The sequence below is a fragment of the Mytilus californianus genome, unplaced genomic scaffold, assembly GCF_021869535.1.
Source record: "Mytilus californianus isolate M0D057914Y unplaced genomic scaffold, xbMytCali1.0.p SCAF_7, whole genome shotgun sequence".
Lineage (NCBI taxonomy): Eukaryota > Metazoa > Mollusca > Bivalvia > Mytilida > Mytilidae > Mytilus > Mytilus californianus.
Window position 1 is genome coordinate 33,759,979 of NW_026262723.1, and position 26,630 is coordinate 33,786,608.

General features: G+C 32.0%; 1 protein-coding gene and 1 long non-coding RNA gene across 6 annotated transcripts in view; both read right to left on the reverse strand.

Moving 5' to 3' along the window:
- The window catches only part of LOC127710164 (uncharacterized), a 182,521-nt gene extending 162,610 nt beyond the window's left edge, over positions 1-19,911 (reverse strand). For 2 of the 5 annotated variants that reach the window (XM_052215900.1, XM_052215899.1), the window contains exons 1-5: positions 19,625-19,911; positions 7,899-8,171; positions 7,268-7,543; positions 3,996-4,067; positions 2,991-3,065 (exon numbers count right to left, since the gene is read on the reverse strand). In XM_052215900.1, the coding sequence (XP_052071860.1) occupies positions 2,991-3,065; positions 3,996-4,067; positions 7,268-7,543; positions 7,899-8,171; positions 19,625-19,910 (982 nt within the window). In that variant the 5' untranslated portion in view covers position 19,911. Of the gene's footprint in view, positions 1-792; positions 2,039-2,990; positions 3,066-3,995; positions 4,068-7,267; positions 7,544-7,898; positions 8,172-19,624 lie in introns of those variants that run through there. The other 3 variants (XM_052215902.1, XM_052215901.1, XM_052215898.1) reach the window with 2 other exon arrangements.
- A 463-nt stretch (positions 19,912-20,374) lies between these two features.
- Positions 20,375-25,956, reverse strand: LOC127708328 (uncharacterized). Its single transcript, XR_007985242.1, has 4 exons — positions 25,852-25,956; positions 24,074-24,355; positions 23,089-23,238; positions 20,375-20,644 (listed from the first exon to the last, which is right to left on the reverse strand). It is a non-coding gene; the product is annotated as an uncharacterized LOC127708328 (long non-coding RNA).
- Positions 25,957-26,630: the final 674 nt, after the last annotated feature.

A 26,630-nucleotide genomic window follows, 5' to 3' on the forward strand; every position in this document is an offset into this window, starting at 1 on the left:
CTTTAAACTAAATACATGGGATGTTGGAAGTGTACTGATCGATATTTAAGTCTTAGATACATGAATTGTTATCAGTTGTTATTGGATTTGAAATAGCTGTCAGTAACTGCAAGTACTCTCAGATCTGTACTTAATAATTTTGTTTTTGGATGACATTGTATGAATTCCCTGCCATGTCCAGTCTGTTTTTGATAGTTTTTTGTTCTGCTTTGTATCGATCTGATGGGGTAAGCCGTTTTAACTGATTTTTATTGTTTGTTCTTATGTTGTACTGTTACACCACTGTACCAATTTAGGGAAAGGTTTGGCCCCGGCAAATAAGTTCAACACCGCCACATTCTGTATGTGCCTGTCCAAAGTCACTAGCCTTTGTGGGTGTCGTTCGTAGCTGTATATCATATTTGCTTTTCGTTCATAGTTTTGTCATAAAATAGCCTCTAGTTTTTCGTTTAAAATGTTTAACATTTGTCATTTAGGGGTCTTTTATAGCTGACTTTGCATTATGGGTTTTACTCATCAATGAAGGCCGATTGGTAACCTATAGCTGTTAATTTCTATGTCATTTGGTCTCTGGTTGAGAGTTGTGTCGTTAGCAATCATACTTCAACTCCTTTTTTATTATATTAATATTGTTCTTTTTTTTTGGCTTGTGAACATTGCGTAATCTGCTTTTCTTATATTGTTGTAACATTGTGTTATACGATAGTACAATCCAAACGGCGGTTTCAACGGGAAAAAAACCTCATTGTACGATATTTAATTCAATACTATTTTGTATAAAGTGTTAACGACATATATCTTGATTAAATGGACACAATTGTATTGCTAACATTTTCTGAAGGAGGTGTGATCTACCTGTTAGCGTTACTGCATAGTTATACTGTACAAAAGTGGCTAAAAGGCTTTTCAACCATGACATTGTCTGACATTGGGATTAAGTTTCTATTAATATGTAAGTTTTGATCATTTTCACTTTAAATAATTAATACTTTTTTCATATAGAATTATTAATATTTGTAACCACGTTACACTACAAAACAGAAATGAATGCCTTTGTGTAAAACCACTTTGTCAGTAACATGCATGATGACAAAATATGCTTTATATCAGTTTCCAACTTTAACATGTTTAACTCTTGAAACAATAAATGGGTTATTCAAAGTGTATAATACTAAACACAAACAAATTAGAAAAATAACACATACATACAAATTCCAGGTTAAATATATATTGTCGCGGCTAAAGTAGCTTTTTGTTCAAAAGAAATACTCAACGAATCTATAATATGACATAGTAACCCAAATGGTAAAATGTTACAAAATGTTTTCGTTAAATTGCCATTTATATTTAAGTATGTGACGACTTTTTTATGAGGAAAAAATCATGTACCTAATACAAAACGAAAATTAATAATGTAGTATGGTAAAAAGAACTGTCCTTCCCGTTATTACATTCTAAACGAATTGATTTGCAATCGTTACCGTGTTCAAAAACTATGAGTCATTTTCTTTCTTAAAGTAAAAATTTACTTTTCGGTTGTTGAAGTTTACGGGTTTTAGGTAGTCACTGTTGTCGCTGTTTTCGTTTGACCAATAATTATCGACGACGCCATATCTGAGTGGATTCGAAAAGGATTGTAAACCATCTGGATAATTTAAGGACTTAGGAACTGTCTCGATATCTGGTTGCGCATTTGATGTCACGTTTGATTCTGCTGTACTCGTATCTCCGTGCCTGCGCATAAGATCACTGAAAACATATTTTGGGTCTGTCCTAGAAGAAGCTAATTCATGAAATGGATCCAGATATTCTGAATTTGGATTATACATATTTGAAGTAAGCTCTCCTTGTTCATCAATGGTATCATATACGGCTGATACTGTTGATACTCGCTTGTCAGGTTCTTTGAATGGTTTTCCAGTTCTTTGTGGAGAGTTGCGCCGTCGACGCCAGCATACCAGTATCAAAACTACAGTACCAATTATAACAACAACAACACCAATAATTGGATAAATGATGATCTCTTTTGATGTGACACCTGTCGATTAAAATTAAATGCATTACGTTGAATTGCCTTGATCAAGTCAGACCGACGCATCCTACAGCAAATGGCACGCCGGAATATCAACTATTTATTTTCACTTGTGTACAAGATTATTGTTATTTTCCAAAAGGTAATATTTTTCAGTCAAGATTATTCATTTTCAACATCCTACCTCTCCCCAAATATAATATCCCATACTAACCCAGGAGTATACTCAAGACAATCATCATACACATCAATTACTTGAACATGCCAGATTTAATTGGATCACGCATACATTGACTAGACTGATTGGCTAGGAGCTGAAACAATTGCAAAGTATGTGAAGAAAATGGCCAATATGGGGTGATATTGGTTTAAATGCACTAATCCTGCGTTGTAAAGAAATCTTAACACTTCTGTCTTAACTATTGTTATGGTACTGTAATCTGCATAATAGGGACATACATAGAACTCTCAAATTACACCATATAAATACAATGGTTTTCAGTAGGAACCAATCATTCTTCTTTTTTGGGGGCGGAGGGGATCACTGATAACAAAGGTTTGAAAAGATTGAAGACATTCTGATTTTTTAACAATATAAAAGACCAGATAATACATCGTGACCCTATTCCTTCTTGAAGTTCATTGTCTTAATTGTTGAAACACCGACAGATGATAAAAGTTGTTTGGTTTCAAAAATGCGTGAATAGTATCGTTACGTTTGTTTCAGTCACACATGTTATGGTTGATATATGCGTTGCATTGTACTATTTCATTGTCTTTTAATTAATCGTATACTGAAAACAATTTGCTGCATTCAGTGTAAATAAGACATATAACAAAGAAGTATAAAGCTAAACATTTTTTACAATATCTAGTTTAATACTGAAAATATATATCCTAACTACAATAGCACGTGTTCTAAACATTACTACGAACGTGAATTCTGCTGTCAACATACCGTTGTCAGTTTCTCGGCCTTTTGCATTGGAATCTTCATCCGGGACTTGTGTTACTTTATCCGAGTTTGAAATGCCTAGAAATAAGAGATACTGGTGCATTAATTAGTAACCAAAACCCACAAATGTATACTAGTGTAATAATACAAATTCGAGATTATGAAATCAAATTTGTATTTCTCGGAGGTCCAAAGTTGTCTACCTTAGAAAGATGTTATGAACAAATCGATTTTACTTTTTCATCAAATATAAGATTCAGTTACCTAGAAAAGAGTTGTAAAAATTACTCAAACTCAAATCTAAGTATAAATGGCATACAATCAATTGAAATAGTTTTATACATAGCTTCCATAATTGTACAGGCTTAATTATTGGTGTCGCAGACAAAGTTTGAATTGTTAGATTTGAAAATACAATCTTTTTGTGTATCAACGGTTCTGATTGGATGGCAATCAGCGTAAAATTATATATCTTCTTGTCTGTAACTAATGGCAGCCAACATTTTGAATTTTGGAATGTATTAACATGTAATTTCTCCAATAATAAGCCAAAAAACTCACATTTTGCGCCTAAAAATCCTTTTTTATCAAATGTCATTACATTCTGAGGCAGATAAGTAATCATAAAACGAACGCCTGGTGTTAATGTTTGACACCGGAAGAATACCTATAACGTCACATAGTTTAGGTGCTAAAGAAGATGACATCATTTCGAGGAATTTGCGTTTGATAAAAATTTTACACCGACATAATGACTAAAATTGAATGATTTGTTCATGGTGCATTAGAATAGAGATAATAGTATTGTATGTGAAGCAACGTGGACGTATCGGTAGTTTTACTGTCGCAAATATACGTTTACATGTCTACACTACGCGTTGCAAGGTAAACTCAATTTGCGACAGTAAAGCTATAAATGGACGTCCGCAAATTTTCAAATACAATACAGTTATCTCTTGAATGTACATAGTTGATACCAATTTGATCTATAACATTAAATATATTTACTTGTAAAATCTAAAGATGTTGTTTCTGCTCTTAAGGTTTTAGCTCCTTCTGTTGATGTTACGATTTCTTTTTCTAGTTAAATTATAAATACATCAGTCAAGGCATTAAATCATATAAAGACTACGTTTATATGTTATGTAAAACAATGATATGCATAGGACTTTCTATTTTAGCATTTTAAATTTAATGTATGGAGTACATGTTGTAGATTCATTCGCAATTCAAATACACATGAAAAGATAAACAGACGATTGTCAGAGAAGTTCTATTAGTGAACAAGTATACGGAAAAATGTGACATACATCGATTTATATTATACGGTCTTTTCCAATATGTTTTGTTTATCTAAGACATTAGCGCTAGTCATGTCATCTTAACAACTAATTGATCAAAACGGAAATATGATTAACCTCGTTGTCAAGTATCAGTAAATTCAGACTCTGTAAAAGCATGATTAAATAACCACCCTGCGATCGCGTATCATTATGACATGAAGGATCATGTTTTGTGTATATTTCTTTCAGTCGATTTCATTTTTAATATTATTGAAAAAGGAATTGGGTATTGAAGTTGCCCTTGAAAAAAAACATACGTTTTCACAACATTTACCACACTGGCAATTTTGAACAATCGTAGGCCTGTTCTATAATTTTGTGGAATGCCAACCAAAGATAAGAAACTTCAATCAATATACTGGACACGTAGCCTACATAAGTGTTCTTACATACCTAATTATTGTAATGTGTCTGCCAAATGCTCCTCACAATCTCTTTCAAATTATTAAGATCAATATTTTTTATAAGAAGTTAATACGGGCCTCAAAAGTTTTGGTGGTTTCTGTGGTTAAAGTATATGTTGTGTGTCCCTTTAGGGAAATGTCAATACTTAATTCCTTTATCAATATTTAAAACACAATCAATTGAATGAACTTCCTACTCTATAGACAGAATTAACAGGATGTCGATTTTTAGAAACTCAAAAGAATGTTTGCAATCTAGGTCCCTTTTCTCATGCAATAGTATAAAAACATTGCACGACTACTTCTTCGTGTTCTGCAACTTTTCACACGTATAGCACATTTTAATCTTCAAACCAAAATGCAAGAATAGGTTATGCATATACACCATTGTACACGTATCTTGTTTATTTTGGAATAAATCGTAATTCGTGAACATAAAAAATCTGATTCATACAAACAAATTATCTTACAATGATATTTTCAAGTTGCTAATTGGTTTTTATTTTAATTCACAGCACATGTGTCACATTAGGAGTACATGTTCTTCAACAAAAAGGGGAAGATACCAAAGGCATATGCAAACTCATATTAAGCGATGACAAACTGACAACGCCGTAGTTGTTTCAGTAACGTTTTGTAAAATTTTATTTCTCAGTTCGTCGTTTTTGTATACAACATTAATCATTTTGTCAATTTATTTTGGACTTAGAGCTAGTCTTATGCCTCTTTTGTATATTTAATAATTAATTAATTTATTAGTTGATTTATTCATGTGCTAATTCCTACTCAGTATACATGAAGATGTCACCCAAACGTGGGTTGATGTGCGTTTTAGAATATTGAAATCATATGTTACTACACATGCTCCATCAAGTCTCATTGTCAGTCTTTGGATGTAAAAATATACAAATGGTACTTCAAAGTTGACCCCAAAATTGGCGAATGCCTAAAAACTATCGAGTAAAACAGAACAATCCTCAATTGCATGAATTGAGATTGAGACAGAACAAGTATCTACTGAATATATCCGACATTGGAAAAATTGACAGTGAAAGTCCTAAAAATCTGGAACGAAACCCATATAAAAATTCACAATTGAAAATGGGCTCACATTTATCAATCACAACTGCCGCTTATAGGTGTATAGGAATTTATACAAACATCATCGAGTAAATGCGTGACATGTGAAAAATTACCTTAAATCTGACAGTTCAAGCCCTGTTAACAATCATTCAAGATACGTAAGTATGTAACGACACCCGCAAAACTTTAACAACTAAAAAACTAGAAATCTTACGTACAAGTTTTAGGAAAATAGCGTTTAATATTTTTTGAACGACGTTCGGATGGACAAAAATGTTGATAAAATATGCTCTACGGTGATACCTTAACACGATTCTTAATATTGAATTTAATACCTATATAAGCTGTACAGCATAACTTAGACAAAGTTTTCTTTAAAATCAAAGATATGACGTTCTACCGACATTTTAAAGAAATATTACCATATATTGCTATACATATTAACATGTGCCGAGTACGTGTTCCTTAATATGATATCTACCAAGTCCCGACTAGAGGTTTACGAGGAAATGATGTATGCAGTAATACTTTTGCATCATCAAAGCTAATGAACCTGATTATTACAACCACAACTTGCTATCAATTTTGCCCGAGGTATTTGCAACCTTTGTTAAAATTTGGAATGATAATGGGTAATGTGTCAAAGAGACAACAACCCGACTAAAAAGCAGTAAACAACCGAAGGCCACCAATGGATCTTCAACACAGCGAGAAAATTCCGCACTCGGAGGCGGGCTTCAGCTTGCCCCTTAACAAAAATGTGTACTAGTTCAGTGAAAATGGACGTCACACTTAACTCCAAAACATATAAATGAACTAAAATTGAAAAAAACATACAAGGCTAACAAAGGCTAGGGCTCCAGACTTTGGACAGGCGCAAAAATGCGGCGGGGTTAAACATGTTTTGTGAGATCTCAACCCTCCCCCTATACATCTAGCCAATGTAGAATAAACAAACACACAGCAATACGCACAGTAAAACAGATTAAAAGAAGTCCGAGTCCGATTTCAGAATAGGTAACAAAAGAAACTAAGAAAAATGACAATGATACATAAATTAACAAAGGATTACTAGCAGTTTCTGACATGCCAGCTCCAGACCCCAATGTAACTGATTGAAAGATTAGGTCTTCATCATATGAAAATCAAGCACAATCCCGCCCGTTAAGGGTTTAGTATCATACTATCATTAAATATACGAGAAGAAAATAACCCGTATCATGCCAACAACTGGTTTTAGAATAAATGTGTTTATTTTCGATGCAAAGACCCTATGAGTGAATCAATATTAATACCAAAATATGCCATCTTTAATGATTTGACAACAGTATCGTAACTATATCCCTTAGCACGGTTTCTCTGTTGAGTTTGTTTGAGTACAAAACTATGTATCAATCGAATAGTATTTTTAGTATGCCAATTGAGAATAATCAATGTAACTAACACTTACCATAAACATTTATTGTTACTTCAATATTTCCTATCCTTGCAGTATCATTTTGATGTGTAACCGCGCATGAATAAATACCATCATCACTTTGAGATACATCGTTTATTGTGTATGTTTGGTCATTGTTCATGTCTGAGATCACTCCATTCGATTCACGTTTCCATACAAAATAGCATTTGGGATAACATATTGCGAAGCAAGTTACTGTAAAGCGACTTCCTTTTGCAACATTGACTGATTCAGAGTCTGTTGAAAGTCTAATAGATTCAGGACCATCTGAAACATCACAAAACAGTTAATAGAATATCTATGATGTTGTTTGTTTTAATCTTTATTTTGTTAATCTCAAAATTAGAAATGATATTGCATGTACCTGCATGTCGTTTTGAACAAGTTACGAAAAAAGAGAGATGTCATAACTCAGGGTGAATCAGATACATTTGAATTATTTGATAAACAAAACAAAATACAATGGCTATAAGCAAGAATACAAGACGTCAAAGTTTAGATTATTCTTTATCTTTATCCCAATAAAGCATGTGTAATCACCAAGAAGTAGAATGACGAAAACATATTCATATGCAGTACATTAATCTTTTATCACATTTTTATTTAAACAGCTTCTACTTACAGTACGGATCTAAACTAACTATATTGCTCGAGGCAGAGACTTTTCCTCTATCGTCAGTAACAGTACATGTCACATCCTTTCCTTTATCAGACTTCGTAATTGGATTAATGCTTAATGTGTCGCCTTGTTTAATGCCGACTACAGACCAGATGTATTGCAAATTGCTAGGAAGATACATTGGATGTCGTTTAACTGCAGATGAGCATTTAAATACACTTGTACTTCCAACAAACTGTTGCTGATTATATGTCAAATATGGAGTCTTAGGGCGCTCTGAAATTCAACGATAGAAAATCTAGTATTGTCAAATTTGCATGGGCAAATGTTGATTCGAAACTGTACTGCTTAATAACCATTTTTAACAAACAATGTAATTCTAAAATAACAAAAATACCCAACTCCATGAAACATTCAAAACGGGAAAGTCTCTTGTAAAATAGCAAAATCAAAAGCTCAAACATATATAACGAATGGAAAACAACTGTCATACTCCTGACTAGGTACAGACAGACGTCAAAAGTTATTTCAACAACTCTATGAAATAGAATTGCATATACATGTTTGCAGGCACAATATCACTTAAATATGTTTTGATTAGGGATGTGAACGAGTACTTGAATACTCGAATAGCACTTAGTAAAATAGAGTATCGAAAACATAAATTATATTCAACTACGTAGTAATCAGTTTCCTGTTAATACATTGTATCCTTTTACTCATAAAATTGATTTTCTTAGGAACACCCCTCAGAGAATTAATGATGGATAATTAATAAATCATTGTTAAAAAATCAGTTCGTATGTTTGTGCTTAATTGTCGTTTAAATTGCCTCTATAAAACACTGTGCGGGACAAATTTGCCATTCCAGAATTGGCAAATCTGACTTTGTTGTTTTACAAGATAACAAAAATATTTTTTGGCCAAGTGATAGATAATTAAAAAAATTAAATTTCCCCATATGTCCCAACATGTCACTCTTGTCACTGGTGTCACCACAGCTGATTAAAAGTATATTTCCCATGGGAAATTTAAAAATTCCCATGGGAATATTAGAAGTTCCCAATGGAAAATTTAAAGTTCCCATCGGAAAAATTACTTTTCCCATGGGAATTTTATTGTTCCCTTCGGAACAACAATTTCCCATGGGAACAATAGAAGATAGTTTCTTCCCATGGGAAATTCTAAATTTCCCAAGGGAATTTTTGTTCCCATGGAAACTAATTTTTCTTCCCATGGGAACACCTTTTTCCCTTGGGAACATTTATTCTTCCTATGGGAACATTAATTCTTTCCATGGGAAGATATATCTTTCCCATGGGAACATTTATTTTTCCTTTATTATTTTTTTTCCGGAATTTGTAAAAGAGCTATGAAATATCGCAATGGACTGACGGTTACTAATAACCATGTCTGGAGCAGTTGAACAAAAATTTCATTTGATAAAAAAAATATGTAATTACAATAAATTAAAGGTATTTCTATCATACTTTTACATTAAAAAATCTTTTAATATCATTAAATGATTGATAGAAACTATAACGTCCAGGAGCTGATTTTACAATTTTACAATCTCTCACCTTTGTTTTCGATCAATAGCATCGTGCATTTCATGTAATATTGTTCGCTGAACTGCCAAGTATCAGAGCCATGCCTTTGTATTTCAGAATTTAATTTAAGAATACAAATTATAAATCTGTTTTTAACTATATATATGGGAAATCACGAATCGTGTTTAAGATTGTTTTCTAGTTATAATCCTTGAATTGATGAAATTGACATCATAATTATTATTAATATACTTATTCTTTTGCATCTACGTAACTCGATATGCGTGTTTTTCACCACTAGAAAGATGTGCACCAATTTTTTTAAAAGTTTATTTCATTCATTCGGTCAAATTGCCTACTTCAATGTGTTACTCGTCTACAAAAAAATCTTTTATTTCGTTTCATTTTTCGCAAACACCTTTGAAAGTCTTGTTACATTTGTCTTTTATGATCTCTCAGGTAAATATTAAAGAGAATCCAGAGTTTTGCATTTGCAAGGACGAATGAGGATTAAATACTTTATGGTATTATACACACTTGTATTTTACCCGTAGGCTGTCTTCGTGTTATTTTTTAATCGAAAGGAATACGAATACTTTATTTCTCATAAAACTTCAATTACTAGTTATAGAGAACATACATAAACATAACTATAAGGTACAATTATTACATTACATGCATGTGTGAACGATACAATTAAATTAACTTGGAGGACTGACTTTAATATTTGTAACTTTGATACGTTTTTCTAATATTACAATATTTGATGAGTTAATCAGTTGATCAAATTTATAGATACTAGGGTTTGACCAACAGTAGTTCGGTAAAATTTCATTCTTTCTAGTTAAATGTTCCGCAATTCATAATGTAATGGTACTCGTCACCAATGTCGTTTGAGTCACAGAGACGGCAGATTCTGTCTCAGTCTCTCTGTAAATCCTGCCACCTTCCAGACTCAATCGGCAAGTGGTGACTACCACATCTATATTTGCATAATATATAAATGAATGTGTAAGGTAAAAATGAAAAGTATTTTTCAAATGGTAAAATTCTTGTTTAAAAATACGATAACATAAAGTTTTATGATATTCTGCTCAATACATTTTGACACCCATTTATCAGCAAACTGTGCATTCCATATATTGGACATAATCATACCGCAATTATCAAAAATATTTTTTATATATGATATCCACTTAGGTTCTATTCCGTTATCATTATAATATAAAAACACAAGTTTGTATAATACAACACAAATTTTACTTTCTTTTCCATTAAGAAGTCTACTCTAGAAATTTATCATTCGCAACTTTACAGAGGACAGTAATGGGTATCTGCCAAGCTCAGCATACACTATGAAATTTGGAGTAGACTGTTTTAAATGTAAAGAGCATTGTCGTCTTTTGCATCTAGATCAAAGACTTAAATGAATTATTTTTTACGAGTGCATACAGGTAAAAGAACTATTTTATTTTTTAATTGAAGATAACTGCTGGTGATTTTTTGTACGAATAGAGAACAATTCAAAATAGTTTTAATTTGCAAATTTTATTTAATTTGTTTTTTTTCTCTCAATAGGTAGGTGAAAATGATGTATAAAATTTATTGCAAAATTGCGAAACTTGCATTACGGGCATATTCTATACCTCTAAGTTTAAATAAAGAGTCTTAACTTTTTCTAATATTGAATACGCAACCAAATCTCTGTAATCTTAACCATGTTTTATTTATGTTTCTGTCAAAGGCGGTTGACTGGGTATTAGTTTAAGGAAGGCGTGGTTTTCGGTAACTTTCCTCCAATCAACTTCCCTATTCGACAAACCTGTGTGCGCTGATGCGTGCAAACTTTTTAACTTTGTAACGGCACGTGTCTTACATCGGAATATGTCGTGCGTGACCAATGTTTAGTGTAGTATTTCTTGTCATGTGGTCAAATTTATCTGATATACAAGTTTTAAAGATGTAAATTTAAATTTTCTTTTTGAAAGATTGTTTTCGGCAGTGCCCCCGAGATACGGTCCTAAAGTGTTTAAAAAAAAATTAAAAAGAAGGATGCATATTAACAGAGACATATAATCTCAGCATATAATACATGTATTATATGTCTCTGATATTAACTATAACGTGTTTTGGAAAAAAATAAGTGTCCGAGAATTTGAATTACGCAATTAGCGCATTTCGATCACTTTCGATAAAATAGAAATGCATTAATGTTACATGGTTGATTTTTAATATTTAGAAGTGATTTGTGACTGTTATAAGCAGAGACATCTATACGCATTCTGGTTTAAGTTTACTATGAACACACTATAAATCTTTCTTTGAAATATCAATCATTTTTGGGCAGACTTGCTTTTTCTTTTTTCCGTAAAATATCTTACGTTTCATTTCATTTGAATGCTTCAAAAAATATAAGCCTGTATTGTTGTTAATTGTATATTTAATTTGAATTAATTTGAATTATTGTTTTAAAACGTAATATCAATTGAGGTCAGCCAAACCCAAATTCAACAACAAGGAGTGTCCATAGATCACACAAGGTATTCAACTTGAGTAATCAAAATTTAAAAAAAAAAGTTCTCCGCTATATTTCAAGAAACCTTTTTTGTGATTTTTTACTATAATCAAAACTGGCCAGAAAAAAATCAGCATTATTTTTATAACCTTGAATGTTTAAAGATGTTTGTGTAATAATTTTTTTTTTACATTTCATTTATTTCAGCTTTCATTCACCGGGTTTATTTTCTTTAAGCGGTTTTGATATTTTTATTTTGTTCAATAAATAATAGTAAAATTTACTTTTCATAATATATATTTGAATTCCTAAATAACACTTTGAAATAATAAATTTTGAGACAATGAATTTGTCACCATTTCGCTTTTGTCGTCTGCCCAACTTAGTTTGGTTCTTGAATATGCATGAAATACTTGCCACTGAACGTTAAACATACGGCAAATATCCACTAATCCATCTGCAATTGCGATACCTCGATTACATACCCGTCATTTTGTCACATGCTTGGTACTATTCTTTGAACAAATTTCGTGTTGTAAGATGATTTTGTCCTACATTTAAATTGTTCTTGTCCAGTAATACCGGCGTTTTACGTTTCCGGAAATTGGCATTACTTATCCAGGAAAAAAAGATGACGTTTCCGGGAAAAAAAGTCTACGTTTCCGGAAAGAAATACCTTACTTTTGCGGGAAAATAGTTACGATTCCGGAAAAAAATAAATTATTACTTTTCCGGGAAAATAATTAAGGAATACCTATTCACGGAACGAAAGCAAAGTGTAAAACTGCTCGTTTAAGAGGACATTAAAAGACTCGGCACCATTGGTTGTTGGAAATCTCAAATGCCATCTATATAAAATTCCAATATGTAATCTGCAAACTTCATGCATTAATCGTCAGATGGAGCATCTGCTATTAATTCTACAAAGCTTTCTTCAATCTTATATTGTTTGGCAAGTAAGCCAAACCAAAGAAATGTGTCAGCCATTTTCCAAAATCCGAATCATTGTCCTTGTAACCAGAGTCAACTGGTAATATCTAATATATTGTAAATATAAGATCAGAACCTTTTTTGTATAAAAATATAAAATAAATAATTTATCTAACATATATTCAAATATTTATAATTTACTACCAGGTAAATTTCCGGAAAAGTAATAAATACAAATTCTGGAAACGTATACTTTATTGGAACTTTGAAAAATTAGCGGAAAAGCAATACGCCCAGTAATACATTCCTTGAACAGGTGTAAATGTAAAACTAAATCCTATAAAATAAATTTGGTGCATTGGTTCTCTGAAACACAATTTAGTAAATTTGAGCGTGTCAACCCCCTCATATAGTAGTGGTTTCGGTTTGTATAAACATACAACAAAAGTCTATGTTGGTATAGAAAGTTATTGTTTCATTTTACATTTTTACAATTGGTGACATCAAATAAAATGTTATGCATGTTGTACTAAGCCATACGTTACTATTCGTCTCTGGTATATGATCTGAAGGATCTAAAATTTAAATGATTTATGTACAAACTATAATGAATACGGAGCGGGGATATTGCACGAAGTCAGCCAGACTACCCGAATTATAAATCCTAGCCTCCGTACTTGTATGATCACTTAATCCAAAATTTAGCTTGTCAGATAAAAAAAAAACCAACGCTTTGGTTTAGGACTACATTTGAAAAGTAGCATTTGCTAGCAATCCATGCAAAATAGTAAGATGTATGTTCCTGTGCGTATAATGCACAAAGAAAGGGTTGTTATGTACTTTTGAACTTGGTAAGGTAGCATGGTTACCATACAACTTCCTGTTATAACAGATACGATCGACGTGCACTACAGCGGAATTACGGTTTCAGTTGTTATAGTACATACAAAAATTAATTGGGCTAATTTGGTCTCTGCTGCATAGTATATTTCATTGGCAATCATAGCCAACATCTTTTTATTCAAGAAAAGTTGTAAATCTTGAATATTCTGTAATATCTTTATGAAGCTTGATTGAGACGTAGATTCACTCGGATACCGATCATTGTTATCTTTTCTTCTTTTACACAAAAGAATGTCAGGGATTCGGAATATGGCAGTTATCATAAATGTATAGGCCCTATTCTCAGTTTATATTTAAATCGAAGCATTATCGAACTATTGGACTTTCATCTTTAAAATTCACTTTGCATTAAATATCTAAATCAGATAACATAGGAATAACTTGGAGTGTATTCATGTATATGTAAAAAAAAAGAAGAAACCAACAACAATATTTGACGAAGACTAGAATTGAAGATGGAATTTTAACGTCCAGTGACATATATTAATAGAACCGTCGCTTTTCCAAAGTATTCACGCTTAGTTGGAATTTCACGTGCTATTTCACAAGGTTCGCATTATAGTTATACATGTACAATATAACTAACAATTGTGATGACGAATTTTCTTAAACTGTTCTAGAACGTTCTAGTTGAAATATAAATCTGTAATTTTTCTATATTCATAACTTCGACGAAACAAAGCAAGTTAGATATAGATCTGGACTGAAATGTATAAAACGATATCCAATCGTAATAATAATTTATCGTAGAACATGTAACAAATTCGTCCGTTCGGAACAAATCTTACCATTTAATACCTTTATGCATATACGGGCCCTGAATTTAAATCAGATCGGTTCTGGAGGTCTTTGTTTTATTTTCCAAATATTTATTTTAAATTGTGACTATCTTTAGTTCCGTATCTTTCTATCTGTATAAACCAACGATCGACAAGTGCGTACATTTTTGTAAAATAAATATTCAAATGTTTTCACGCAATGTCAAAAATAATTGACAAGTAGTACAAACTTACATATTTCAAATTTTACGGATGGAAAATATCTCAATAAATTGTTACCTCCTCAAATCTTTGGCTGGAATCAAATATCATTCATTACACGAGAAATGTATTTCATAAACAAGTGGTAGTAAAATTGACTACACGTATGAGTTTAGTAATGTATAGTATATCACTGTCGGACTCAAGATACAAAAAAAAATGTACACATGATGTATATTATGACATAATTTTTAAATATAAAGTTCCAAATTACCGGCGTACACTGCATTACGTGTAATCAGAGTTTTTAAGCCCGAAAGGGAATCGCTTGAATACCTGGAAGTGTCACCTGACAGTACCTCTGGCAATAATTCCTTTAGCCATGTTGATGGTCAAGTTAGGTAATTAAATAAAGGTATTATATAAAGGCTGGGACATTAAAAGATTTTATATTGTATAATAGTCCCAGATAAACAAATTAGATTATTGGAAACAATTTAAACGGAACACCGCTAGTTAATTATAGCTTTAAACAATGAGAGAAAATCCATAAAAGAAATTGCTCTAAATTAATTCCCCTATATTTACTTGTTTCATAAAGTTAGTTAAAAAAAGTTTAAAAATGACAGATCATAGTTATTGAAAAAATTAGAGAATGTAGAGAATTGATATTTGAGTTTGAAATTGATGATAATATTTTATCTAGGAGAACAAAACGTTAATATTTATGAATTTGTGCTGTTTTATACAAAATGAACATGATATCAATTTTTCATTTTTTTTTTTGCGGAGTTTCCCTTTAACTTTTAAGACTTTTACTGCTGTAATTTTTGGTTTTATTGTGCTATCATGATACTATATTAAAATTCATTATTATACAACGAATGAATAATATTCTCTAAAATGGCATTGATAATTTCTCTTTTCGGTATAAATGGACTGTTTTTTGATAAATGTCCTATCTATGCCCTAAAATATTCTCCGCCGTTGATAGTGATACACTTTTGGTGAATGAATTGAATATGAATACACATTTTAACATTAGTCAGTGTAAAATAAGTTAAAATCATCACACGGTATTGTTTAACACATGAAACTCTGAGCCGGAATATGTACAGAATGTATTAACAAGGAAAATGCATACACATATAGAAAACATAATGACTTGTGCAAGCACAGTACAAGATTAAATGTTCTTGAAACATTGTAATATGCATTATATAGACATAATCTTTCTCGTGTAAACTCAGGGGCGGATCTAGCCATTTTTAAATAGGGGTTCCCAACCCAGGATAAAGGGGGGATTCCAACCATATGTCGCCATGCAAATGCATTGATAGTCCAAAAATAGGGGGGTCCAAACCCCGGAACCCCCCTCCCCTGGATCCGCCACTGAAACTTAACATTTCTTATACCAATTATGGAATATGCATACGTGTTTCGGGATAGTTGTACTCAACAAGATTCTAATAATTTAAAACATGTTAAGTTGGAAGCAGGAGGAATAGTAACTGTGTTGCCCGTGTATGTCAGTCGTTAAGCTACATATTTCGAAACAGGCCGGAAATTGCTAGTAGACAGAAGAAAGTCAAGAAAGCTCAATGTGTTATATTCTTTACATAACGAGACTAAACTTGATTATCTCTGCGTTTAATGCTCCCACTTATTGGTCAAATTCAAATTATGATTTACGAAATAGTAACAACTATGTAGTACCCCGCGTCATATACTAGATATAACCAGAACGTCTTTTTTTCCCCATCTACTACAATTGATTATCGCACCGCGGGCAAATTATCACGTTGTGATTGGTTTAACGCCGTCACGTGGTGACCCCCTATGGATCCGTAGGGGGTTAGTAAATTCCATAGTGGGTTCATGACGTCACGTCTACTGTTAATGGTGACGTCATCTATAGATGTTTTTGTATTTCATTGTTTATTTTTCTACAAAACGCTGCAGAAAAAGTATCGCGTGCGATAAATTCGTTATACGGTTAACTACTGACCCCCTACGGACCATAGAGGGTGAATAAAATGCATAGGAGATTCGGCCTCCGGCCTCACCCCCTATGGATTTTACTAACCCTCTATGGATCCGTACGGGGTCAGTAGCGAACCATATAACTTATAATGGAATTCTAAACCCCGACATATGGACTTCCCGAAATGTAAAAACAGCCACCCTTCTACTTTAGTTGTGGTTTTAGAAAACTTAATATCATTCATGGTTCAGAAATATGCGAAGCTCTTTAAATGCAGATCTGCACCGTGTTAATATTAAACTAATTCCCGCATGCAGCTGTAGCCATGCTGTTGAGGATTGTATTCATAGTTTTTTCGAGTGCCCATTTCACAATGAAGCAAGAGAAATATTGTTTTTGATTTTAAAAAGATATGTTCAATCTCATATCAGAATTACACAAAGATTCAGAACTTCGCATACAATTAAAATTCTGAATTCCTACTTACTCGCACTTCACGCCAGTTCATATTACAACAATATTATATTGCATTTTCGTTTTTGTTTATAGTTTGTATTACATGCATTCCTATTTTGTTTTTCGTCATTATCTTACTATATGTATTTTGTGTTTGTATAAGGAGAGGTGTTATAACTTGTGTTCAATCCCATTTGCTACTTTTGGAAATAAAATGTGTTTAAACAAAAATAAAACAAAAATAAGGTAAACGGAAATAAGTCACACACAAAGAAAAACTCACGTGAAAAGTAACAAACTTGTACATTTGGTACATGTACGTGTATATATATATAAGAAAAACAGTCACAGAAATCACTAATCCATGTCAATGTTAAGTTTTTAAAACAATACAACACAGACTAGTAAAATGACTTTAATTTACTATTTTCTGTCCTTGTAATTCATCTACATAAACTGCCTATACAGAATATAATACGGAAGGAATCAACATGTTGATATAAAGACGTCCGTAGAAATATCGCAAATGACCACCTCAATATTAAGCACTAGGGCCTTAATGGGATGATATAGTTGGCACAAAGGACATGAAATATACAAGCAGACTATGTTATTATAAATAAATAAACAATTCCAAATTATATAATCATATCTTTAGTAATTACCATGATTACAGTGTTATTAAATGTTTTATCGACACGTGCCATACTCTATTGATTGTCATCTGTGTGTGATCGATTGAAATTCATGTTCATTCAACCAGAACCCGTTAATTACGCACGTGTATACAGATTGTAAATGAATATATTATTTCAGCATGTTACAGTGTTTTTGTTTTATGGGTCTTGTATTTTGTAAAAAAAAATCAAAATTTGTGGTATTTCTACGCACCGGAAAAAAGTTGTTTTAAACATTTTTTTTATCTATTTTCCAATAAGTTCAATAATAGAGAAAAGAATATTTTGTTATCACAACACACACGCACAACTTAATCTAAAAACTTACTTGTCATAGCTTCATATTTTACTGGATAATCAGAGTTTTATGGAAGTTGCATGTCGATTGCAACTTTAGATACGAAACCATATTGACATTTTTGTAGAAAACCTGCATACTGCAATCATTTAACATAAATCCTGCATTTTCAACAAATTTCAATTGGTCTAGGAGAAAAATAATCAAAAGGAAAAAAACATGTTCCATACATAAAATATCTATTTCAATGGGAAGAACAATTGTTCCAATAGGTAGACAAATTTTCTCGGAAAAATAAATGTTCCCATGGGAAGAAAAATCGTTCCCATGGGAAAAAATTGTTCCCATGGGAGGATAAGCTGTTCCCATCAGAAAAGTTAAATTCCGAACATTTTTTATTCTTCATTTCCCATTAGAACTTTAAAATTCCCATGGGAAAAGTACTTTTTCCGATGGGAACTTTAAATTTTCCCATGGGAACTTCTAATATTCCCATGGGAATTTTTAAATTTCCCTTGGGAAATGTACTTTTAATCAGCTGTGGTGATAACAGTGACAACAGTGATACGTTGGGACATATGGGGAAATTTAATTATTTTAATTATCTATCACTTGGCCAAAAAATATTTTTGATATCTTGTAAAACAACAAAGTCAGATTTGCCAATTCTGGAATGGCAAATTTGTCCCGCACAGTGTTATAACCTTGCGGTTTGAAATACTAACGAAAAACCGAGTTCTTAAAAGTTGCGGGATACACATAAGAGCATCTTTCCTATATAGACTGACACTTTTGATTAAACGGATCTTCATGCAAAAAATCGTCGCACGCTGAAGTGACTCTTAATTAGTTGTGTAAACAGTGTAACGTCTTTTCATCAAATCTTTCTATTTTTTCTTTTCAAAATGTAACTGTTGTTTTATCTGGTTTGACTTTGTTGTCATTTATGTGCAATATGTGCCTATTAAATTATTGATTTAATTATTGTTTAACTTCTTAATGAGTACATATAGTAAATGCTATCACTTATGGTATATAACTCCTATTACCAAGTCCTAAAACTACTTAGATTACTAAAATATATTTATAGTAATCTCAGTCTAGTTCGTGATAGAAAGTTATATAACGTCCATTAGACAACAAACCCTTAATGTAAAATATGCATAATTTATTTCCATTGTGTAGTTTATTTTGGGGTCAGCGTGTACTCGATTATCGTTTGGTTAAACCAACGAGTATTAGACAGTGTTTCCTTATTGAGTTGACATTCCTAGTTTTAATGGATACCAACTTTAGTAACATTTGAATTTATAAATAATGTAAGGCATAGAGAAATAATAGAAGTGTACTAAATTATAGTTATGTATGTATAAACAAATGAGTTCAGATGTTTTGTAGACAAAGAATTTCAGTAGAAACCACATAAATGTATGTACCTGTAATCACTAATAAGGCACATCCATCAATCACTGTATTGTGGGAAGCTGGTGCAGACTTGTATAACCCAACGTCAGAAACTAAAACGTCTTGTAAGGTAAACTGAATATTCAAGCCATTCTTATTTAGATACCTGTATTTCTGGGAATTATTTATTGGAATTTCATTCGCAAAAATTGTTTTCTGTGTGTCTACGAGACTATCAAAAATTACATCAACACTTGATCGATCTGTTTGAGAGGTCCAAGTTATGTTTATGTTTGTTCTCAGGTCAGAATAAACCATGTTCTCTAGAACATAAAACACATTCAACAAAATAAAAAAAAGCAGATTGGTAAATCATGTCAATATAGTATAAGTTAATGTTTTCCTATTTTGAAAATACATGTATTTGTGTAAATTTAAAACTGTTGCTTAATTGTAAGACGTGAAACAAAATATAATTTGGTTATTCTTATTGACGTTTGTAGCCTCTTTTATCGGGAGAGACAATAATAAGCGTTTCATACGGTCGAACATAAGTAAAAAAATAAAGTACTAAAGATTTAAATCTCTTTAACATGTAACAAAATGTCATAGAGAGTTACAATTATTTGTATATTGAAAGCCAGTAATATAAATTTAAGGATAATATTTACAAGACTACTTTTATAACTTGTCCTGTGTGCCAAATATCATGTGTATGAGTATCGGCTATATCATATCACACGTATACACTTAGTTTACTCAATTAATCAACAAACCTGTTGCCCAAAATGTATGTTCTACGTTAGGGGACCATCCATGTATACTGTATTGACATCGCAGTTTTATTTTATATCGATGACATTTCTGAAGCTGAATTGCTGTAATCGTATGTTCAGCCACTGGATAGTATGAACTTCTTGTATAAACTATAGAATCTTCGTTATCATACAGTTTGAGTTCTGTTCGTACTATATAATCTAAAGTCACTGGAAAATTCCATGAGACTATGACACTCGTAGAACGTACGTCTATAACTATATCTTTCGGAGGTTCTGCAAAATATCATTTACAAAAGGTATGGGGTTATGAAGCACGCAAATTAAAAACGTAAATGCCTTTTAGCTGGTTGAAGCTAAATACAGCTTTTTGTAAACGAAGGTGTGTGTTAAACTAACATGATTAAGCTAAATCCATCAAATCGGCGTTTTTTAACAAAGAATGTGTATACTGAATACAAACATGTATGGCGTAACCATCTTCGTCCACATAAAGCTGTTAGATGCAACCAATTCTGCATTTGTTTTAAACTTTGCAATGTCAAACATGTATACTGTATAACATCACAGATAATAATAATATTCCTGGCCCTTACGAAAATTTTCTAGTGGTTACATCCACATACAGTGAATAGTATTGTTTTTTTCCATACAGAATTTGGTTTTGGTGTCCGATCTGTGATCTTACTTAGCTCATTTGAGAGGATTAATCGTTCTAAATTATCAATGGCAAATATTTTCTTCGAGTTCAGTATAAATAGAAACAAAAAAGAATGTCTGTATCAATAAGACCGTTTCTACAAATAATGTCGCCGTGAATGGCAATAGGAAAGGGTTAAAACATGAAAACAACACGTTAAATATGAATTTCATGCGCCAGAAGCGCTTTTCTAGATTTATATTCATCAGGAACGCTCAAAGCTTAACATTTGAAAGATATTAATGTATAAGAACCGGAACAGTTGAAGAGCTTAATGACCTAAAAGGATATAAAAATAGCCAAATCCATCTAAGGTCAACTTTGCCTGAGTTGATTTGTGTGTTGATTCGTAACTGTGACATTGTCACATTCCCTACATATCATATCGCTTATTTCAATATTTTAAACTATAAGTTGACGTTTAAAGTTTGATTTCAAAAGTCTTTTTCTCCAAGACGCTGTTAGTTTGTCTTCAATATATGAGTTTGAAATCCCCTATATATCGTCTGAAACATGTCATGAAAATTCACATTGACGAGTTGTGCAAAGAGAGATACTCAAGAGGAGCCATTGAATTAAGTTACCTTTCACAATTTTAAACGGACATGGTAGTCAAATATTAATTATGAATAGATATAAGAACATGTGGTATACATGCCACTGAGACAACTCTCCATTCAAGTCACAATTTGTAAAAAGTAAACCATTATAGGTCAAAGTACGGCCTTCAACATGGAGCCTTGACTCACATATAACAGAGAGCTATAAAGGGCCCCAAAATGACTAGTGTAAAACCGTTCAAACAGGAAAACCAACGGTCTAATCTATATAAAAAAGCGAGAAACGAGAAACACTTATGAACCACATCAACAAACGACAACCACTGAACAACAGGTTGCTGACTTAGGACAGGTGCAAACAAATGCAGCGGGTTTAAACGTTTTAATAAGCGCCAACCTTCACCCTAACCTGAAATAATAGTGTAACATCACAACATAGAAAGACACACTATAAATATCAATGGAAATGACTTAACTCAATCAAAAGACATATTAACAAAAAACGTGTAATTTATAAAACATACACTGAACGTAAAAAGTTGATCTATGACACAATGTAAACACAAAATTAATAAGAAAGGGGAGTGAGATGCAAAACAAAATCAGAAAGACAACTATGACCTTGGACAAAATGCCGTTAAATAAAATAACGTACACAGGTAAATAAAAATAATTTTGTTGTTAGGAGTAAATGGAGTACGGAAATATTTTTTACAAAATAAATAAATTTGTTGTTCATAGTACGAGAACAGAAGTGAAAATTTATCGTCATACTAAATACTTATCAAAGGTGGTATATATTAAAAATAGTGAGACGAGATATAACACAAAATAAGTTAACATAAATAACAAAAATGCATTACAAATTGTAGCAACAGATCAAATTAACACGAAAGTACGATTTGAGAGTACTCGCAGTTACTGAAAGCTAGTTAAAAGCCAAAAACAATTAATAATTAAAAATCATGCATCAGAGATTAAAATCAACTAAAACACATTCCAGGGATTTAGTGTTTTAACGTCATGGACAGTCAAAGAAGACTTGACTTGTGCAATGCCAAAATAAAAGTATCGACAGGCAGTAGGATAGTTAGGATTTAACCTTTTAATAAATATGTATAATGTTATATATAGATAAAGTAATCACTATATAGAAAATGAACGTGGATGTGTATTTCAACATCCAAAAAAAAAAACTTTGGAAAAGAATACAAATTTATTTATGTTTTAATTTGTTGACGACAAAATCAATATTTGTGCCAATGAAAACAATATTCAAAGATCATAAAATCATAAAATCCATTAAGACCACACACTCACCGACTGGACAAGTAACTAATGAATATGCTAAAAGAATGTTCGTCTCTGTTGCGGAAAAATAGTCTTTCCACTAATTTTATTTCCATTGTACACTTAAAAAAATGTTTGTAAATTGCTAATTCAAAAAAGTTTTCACTTACCAATAGAGACGCATGTCTTATTATCAGATGTCATTGCATAAAAATCGGGGCATATGCAACCAGATAATGTACTTTGATCACTACTGTATGTAGGTAATGGAAAACAAATATGGCTACAACCTCCATTACTTGTTTCACAAACGTTTTGTCCTACAAAATATTTTAAACAGTACAGTTGGGTACAGACCATTCATAAAATATAGTAAACGCACGTTTACGCTGCGTGCAAATATTTTATTTGTTTTCTTCGATTTCCGCGTTTACTAGTAAAACTGCGTGTACTATAATAAAGGTTAACGCGGTAAAAAAAGAAATTTCTGATGTCTACTCGAGTAAATGCTCGTTTACTCTGTGTCCATTTATTCAGTAGTTAACTTAAGATTTTACACCTTTTCCTATACGTGCATATGGAACTTCGCGTTTACTCTTTCCGTTAACTATCTTGAAAATTATAAATAAACTATATTTTCTTGTTAGAATAACTTTTAATTCTCAACAAGGCAACGCTTGAAGACTTGAAATATAAACAGATGACATAAAATGATCTCTGAACATTTGTTTTCAGACAGTACCCTCGAGATTATTTCAAAATATGTGTCGTAGTTCATTACGGTCCGGATACTCATTTGAAACACAACCATAAAACACACTACATGACTTCATGAAATCAAAATGATGCTGGTAACCAATGCAAGTCGATGTCTATATCCTGGACTTTTTGAAAGCTTTTGACACCGGACCACAAAATTAATATTACACAAAGTAAATATACATGGTGTGATAGGGCACTTAATTAATGGTTGGAAATGTTTCTAACCCAGAAAAAAAAGTTGTTATTGATAAAGAGCGAACTCGACCTGACAATATATACAGAAAATATAAATGCCAACCAAACAATTGATATTCAAAAGGAGCGAGCACGGATGCGTCAAAGTCATAATCAGTTGATATTATACAATTGTCTAACTATTTTGAAGATACACACCTTTAGGTTGTACTTCAACTGCAAATACTTGTATTCCCATCGGTGATCGAAGATAATTTGCAAGAATTGAAAAATCCTGCCCGGTGTTTTTATTTACTCTGCATACACTTCTATATTCCCAATTAGACCAATAAACATAACTGCCATACACCACCAAATCAAACGGCTTTGGTAAAACATTTTCGTTTTTAATTACGGTATATGTATCTGTTCCATCAAACCTTGTACTTTTAATTTGATTTAAGGAACCATCTATCCAATATAATCTTCTACCAATATGATCTACAATAAGAATAGTCACAACATCGTAAGCGGCCTCAAAATACATTTTAATCCAGGGAAAATGTTGAGCTCTTACCAAAATATAGAGTTAACCGTATATAAAAGATATCAACGCACATTTTTCGACAATTAAATCTACCAAAGTGTGATGTTATATTACTGTGTATTTAGTTCATTGAATGCGTATTTCAGACATAATATCGTTGTTAAACAATAAGTTCAATATGGCAACAGCAGGTATACAACAAAATGGTAATGATATCAATCACAACAAAAACTTGACCAAGGCTTATACAGAAGCCGTTAATGCAGGTTTAATAACTACAACTATCTGAGTGATCAGCCTCCTGTCAATTATGAAGAAACGCTCAGTTCAGTTAAACTGTATTTATTTTGGAAACCGACCTCCAGTGATGTGAGACCTAGTAAAGACCAGTACCTTACTCACATAGAATTTTACGTAGCCGTTAACTCATGTATCCTAGTGAGCCATCTGAAATGTCTACAGCGTGTCAGAGGTATGTGCTATTGACAGAGAAACTCTGATTACTAACAGCATTGCTGTACGTAGCAAGCTTATAATCATATGTATATTACAGAAGTCATACAGAAACACATGCCAGCACAATCAACGACAAAACACCTACCCTCAAAAAGTATAGAGTGTACTAGGGTAGGCCTTGAACGAAATCACAAAATCAGCATTTTCCATTGCAAATAAAACCAACAATATTTCAGGTGAAGAGGAAACCCCAAGAAAGAAATCAAAATCAACAAAACAAAAGAAAACAAATCTCAAAAACTTAAAAGTAATAAGTCAAACAAACAGACAACGATGTTTAAATTCAGTTGGTGAAATCATTTTATTTTGTGAGATAATTTACATAAATGTCATGTATAAAGGGGACTTTAGTGGTGCATTACCTTAACAGATTTGAACTTATGCGTCCATTTAGCAAAAGCGAAATGCTTGTGCTCTAACGATGCTCAACCATTTAAGGCGGGACTTTAAGTATGCTTAACAAAATCTATCTAAACAAAGTATGTTAGGATAGATTGGAAAGCTAATAAAATATTTGTTTTTACATTTTCAATTCATATTTAATATGTTTAACCTCATCGGAGTTTATTGCTAAGATTGAATGACAAAAGACAATAAAACGAATGCATTGTTTACGGAATATGAAATGTTAATGTAGAGCAAAAAAAGGTAAATGATACAGTTTATTAAGGCCTTGGCTAATTTTAGAATAAAACTTTGTTTTTAATGTTTTGTAAGCCTTTGCATCGTTGAAAATTTGAACAGGAACCGCAAAACTCATTCCTTACATATTTCCCATAACGGCTTGAACATTGTACTTAATTTGTAGTGCTGTGTATAAGGTGAAAAATAAAAATGTTATTTCTAAAAAAATACGAGAATAGTTAAATGTATTGTTCTCTTTGATCGTTTTTCTAATTGATATTTTAATGAAATACATTATAATGTCAATTACCTATTGTCATCCCATTAGGCCAGGTTATATCAGAGTTAATAATTATTCGTCTATCTCGTCCGTCCAATCCGCATCTTTCTATCCTTGATGAGCTCCCCCAGTCAGTAAAAACAATAAACTAAAACAAATATAAAACAATTATCTGAAACCAGCATTAACTGTTCTATCAAATGAAAAATACGTATAAAGTATTCGTGTGTGGCTCAAGGGTCAGTATATTAAGCGTATGAGTTTAAGGCATAAACATACATCAGTATGCATGCAGGACACATAATAATGATGATTAAAGAAACTTAGTATATCTAAGTTTGAATAATATACCATGTCTCAATTTAAAGTTATTAGAAAATATTGTGCTTCATACATTTTTCATAGTATCAGTTTTACAATTCATCTTGTTCTTTTATTTTGTTCGTTTATTGAAAGAACGATAAATATAATAGAAAAGATAAGGTTGGTTGATTTTAATGCGTATGAAATATGAATACGTAATCCAGCCTCTAATTGCATGACTTATCTTGAATGTTAAGATATTTCACAATTTGACTGTGCAAATCTTACACATATTCGCTCTCTTTTCCCAACATTCTTACAATGCAGTTAAAAAAGCAAATCAGAATATGTTTACTGGAAGTGGTTTTGTCCTTTGAGTACGTTTAATCTACTGTTTCAACAGATTATCTCAAAACTTTGTTGCAGGCGTCCTAGGAATTTTTCACAGCTTATTTGTCTATTAGTCGTCTTCCGTTTTTGTCATCGCGTTTTTAATGTGTGTTTTA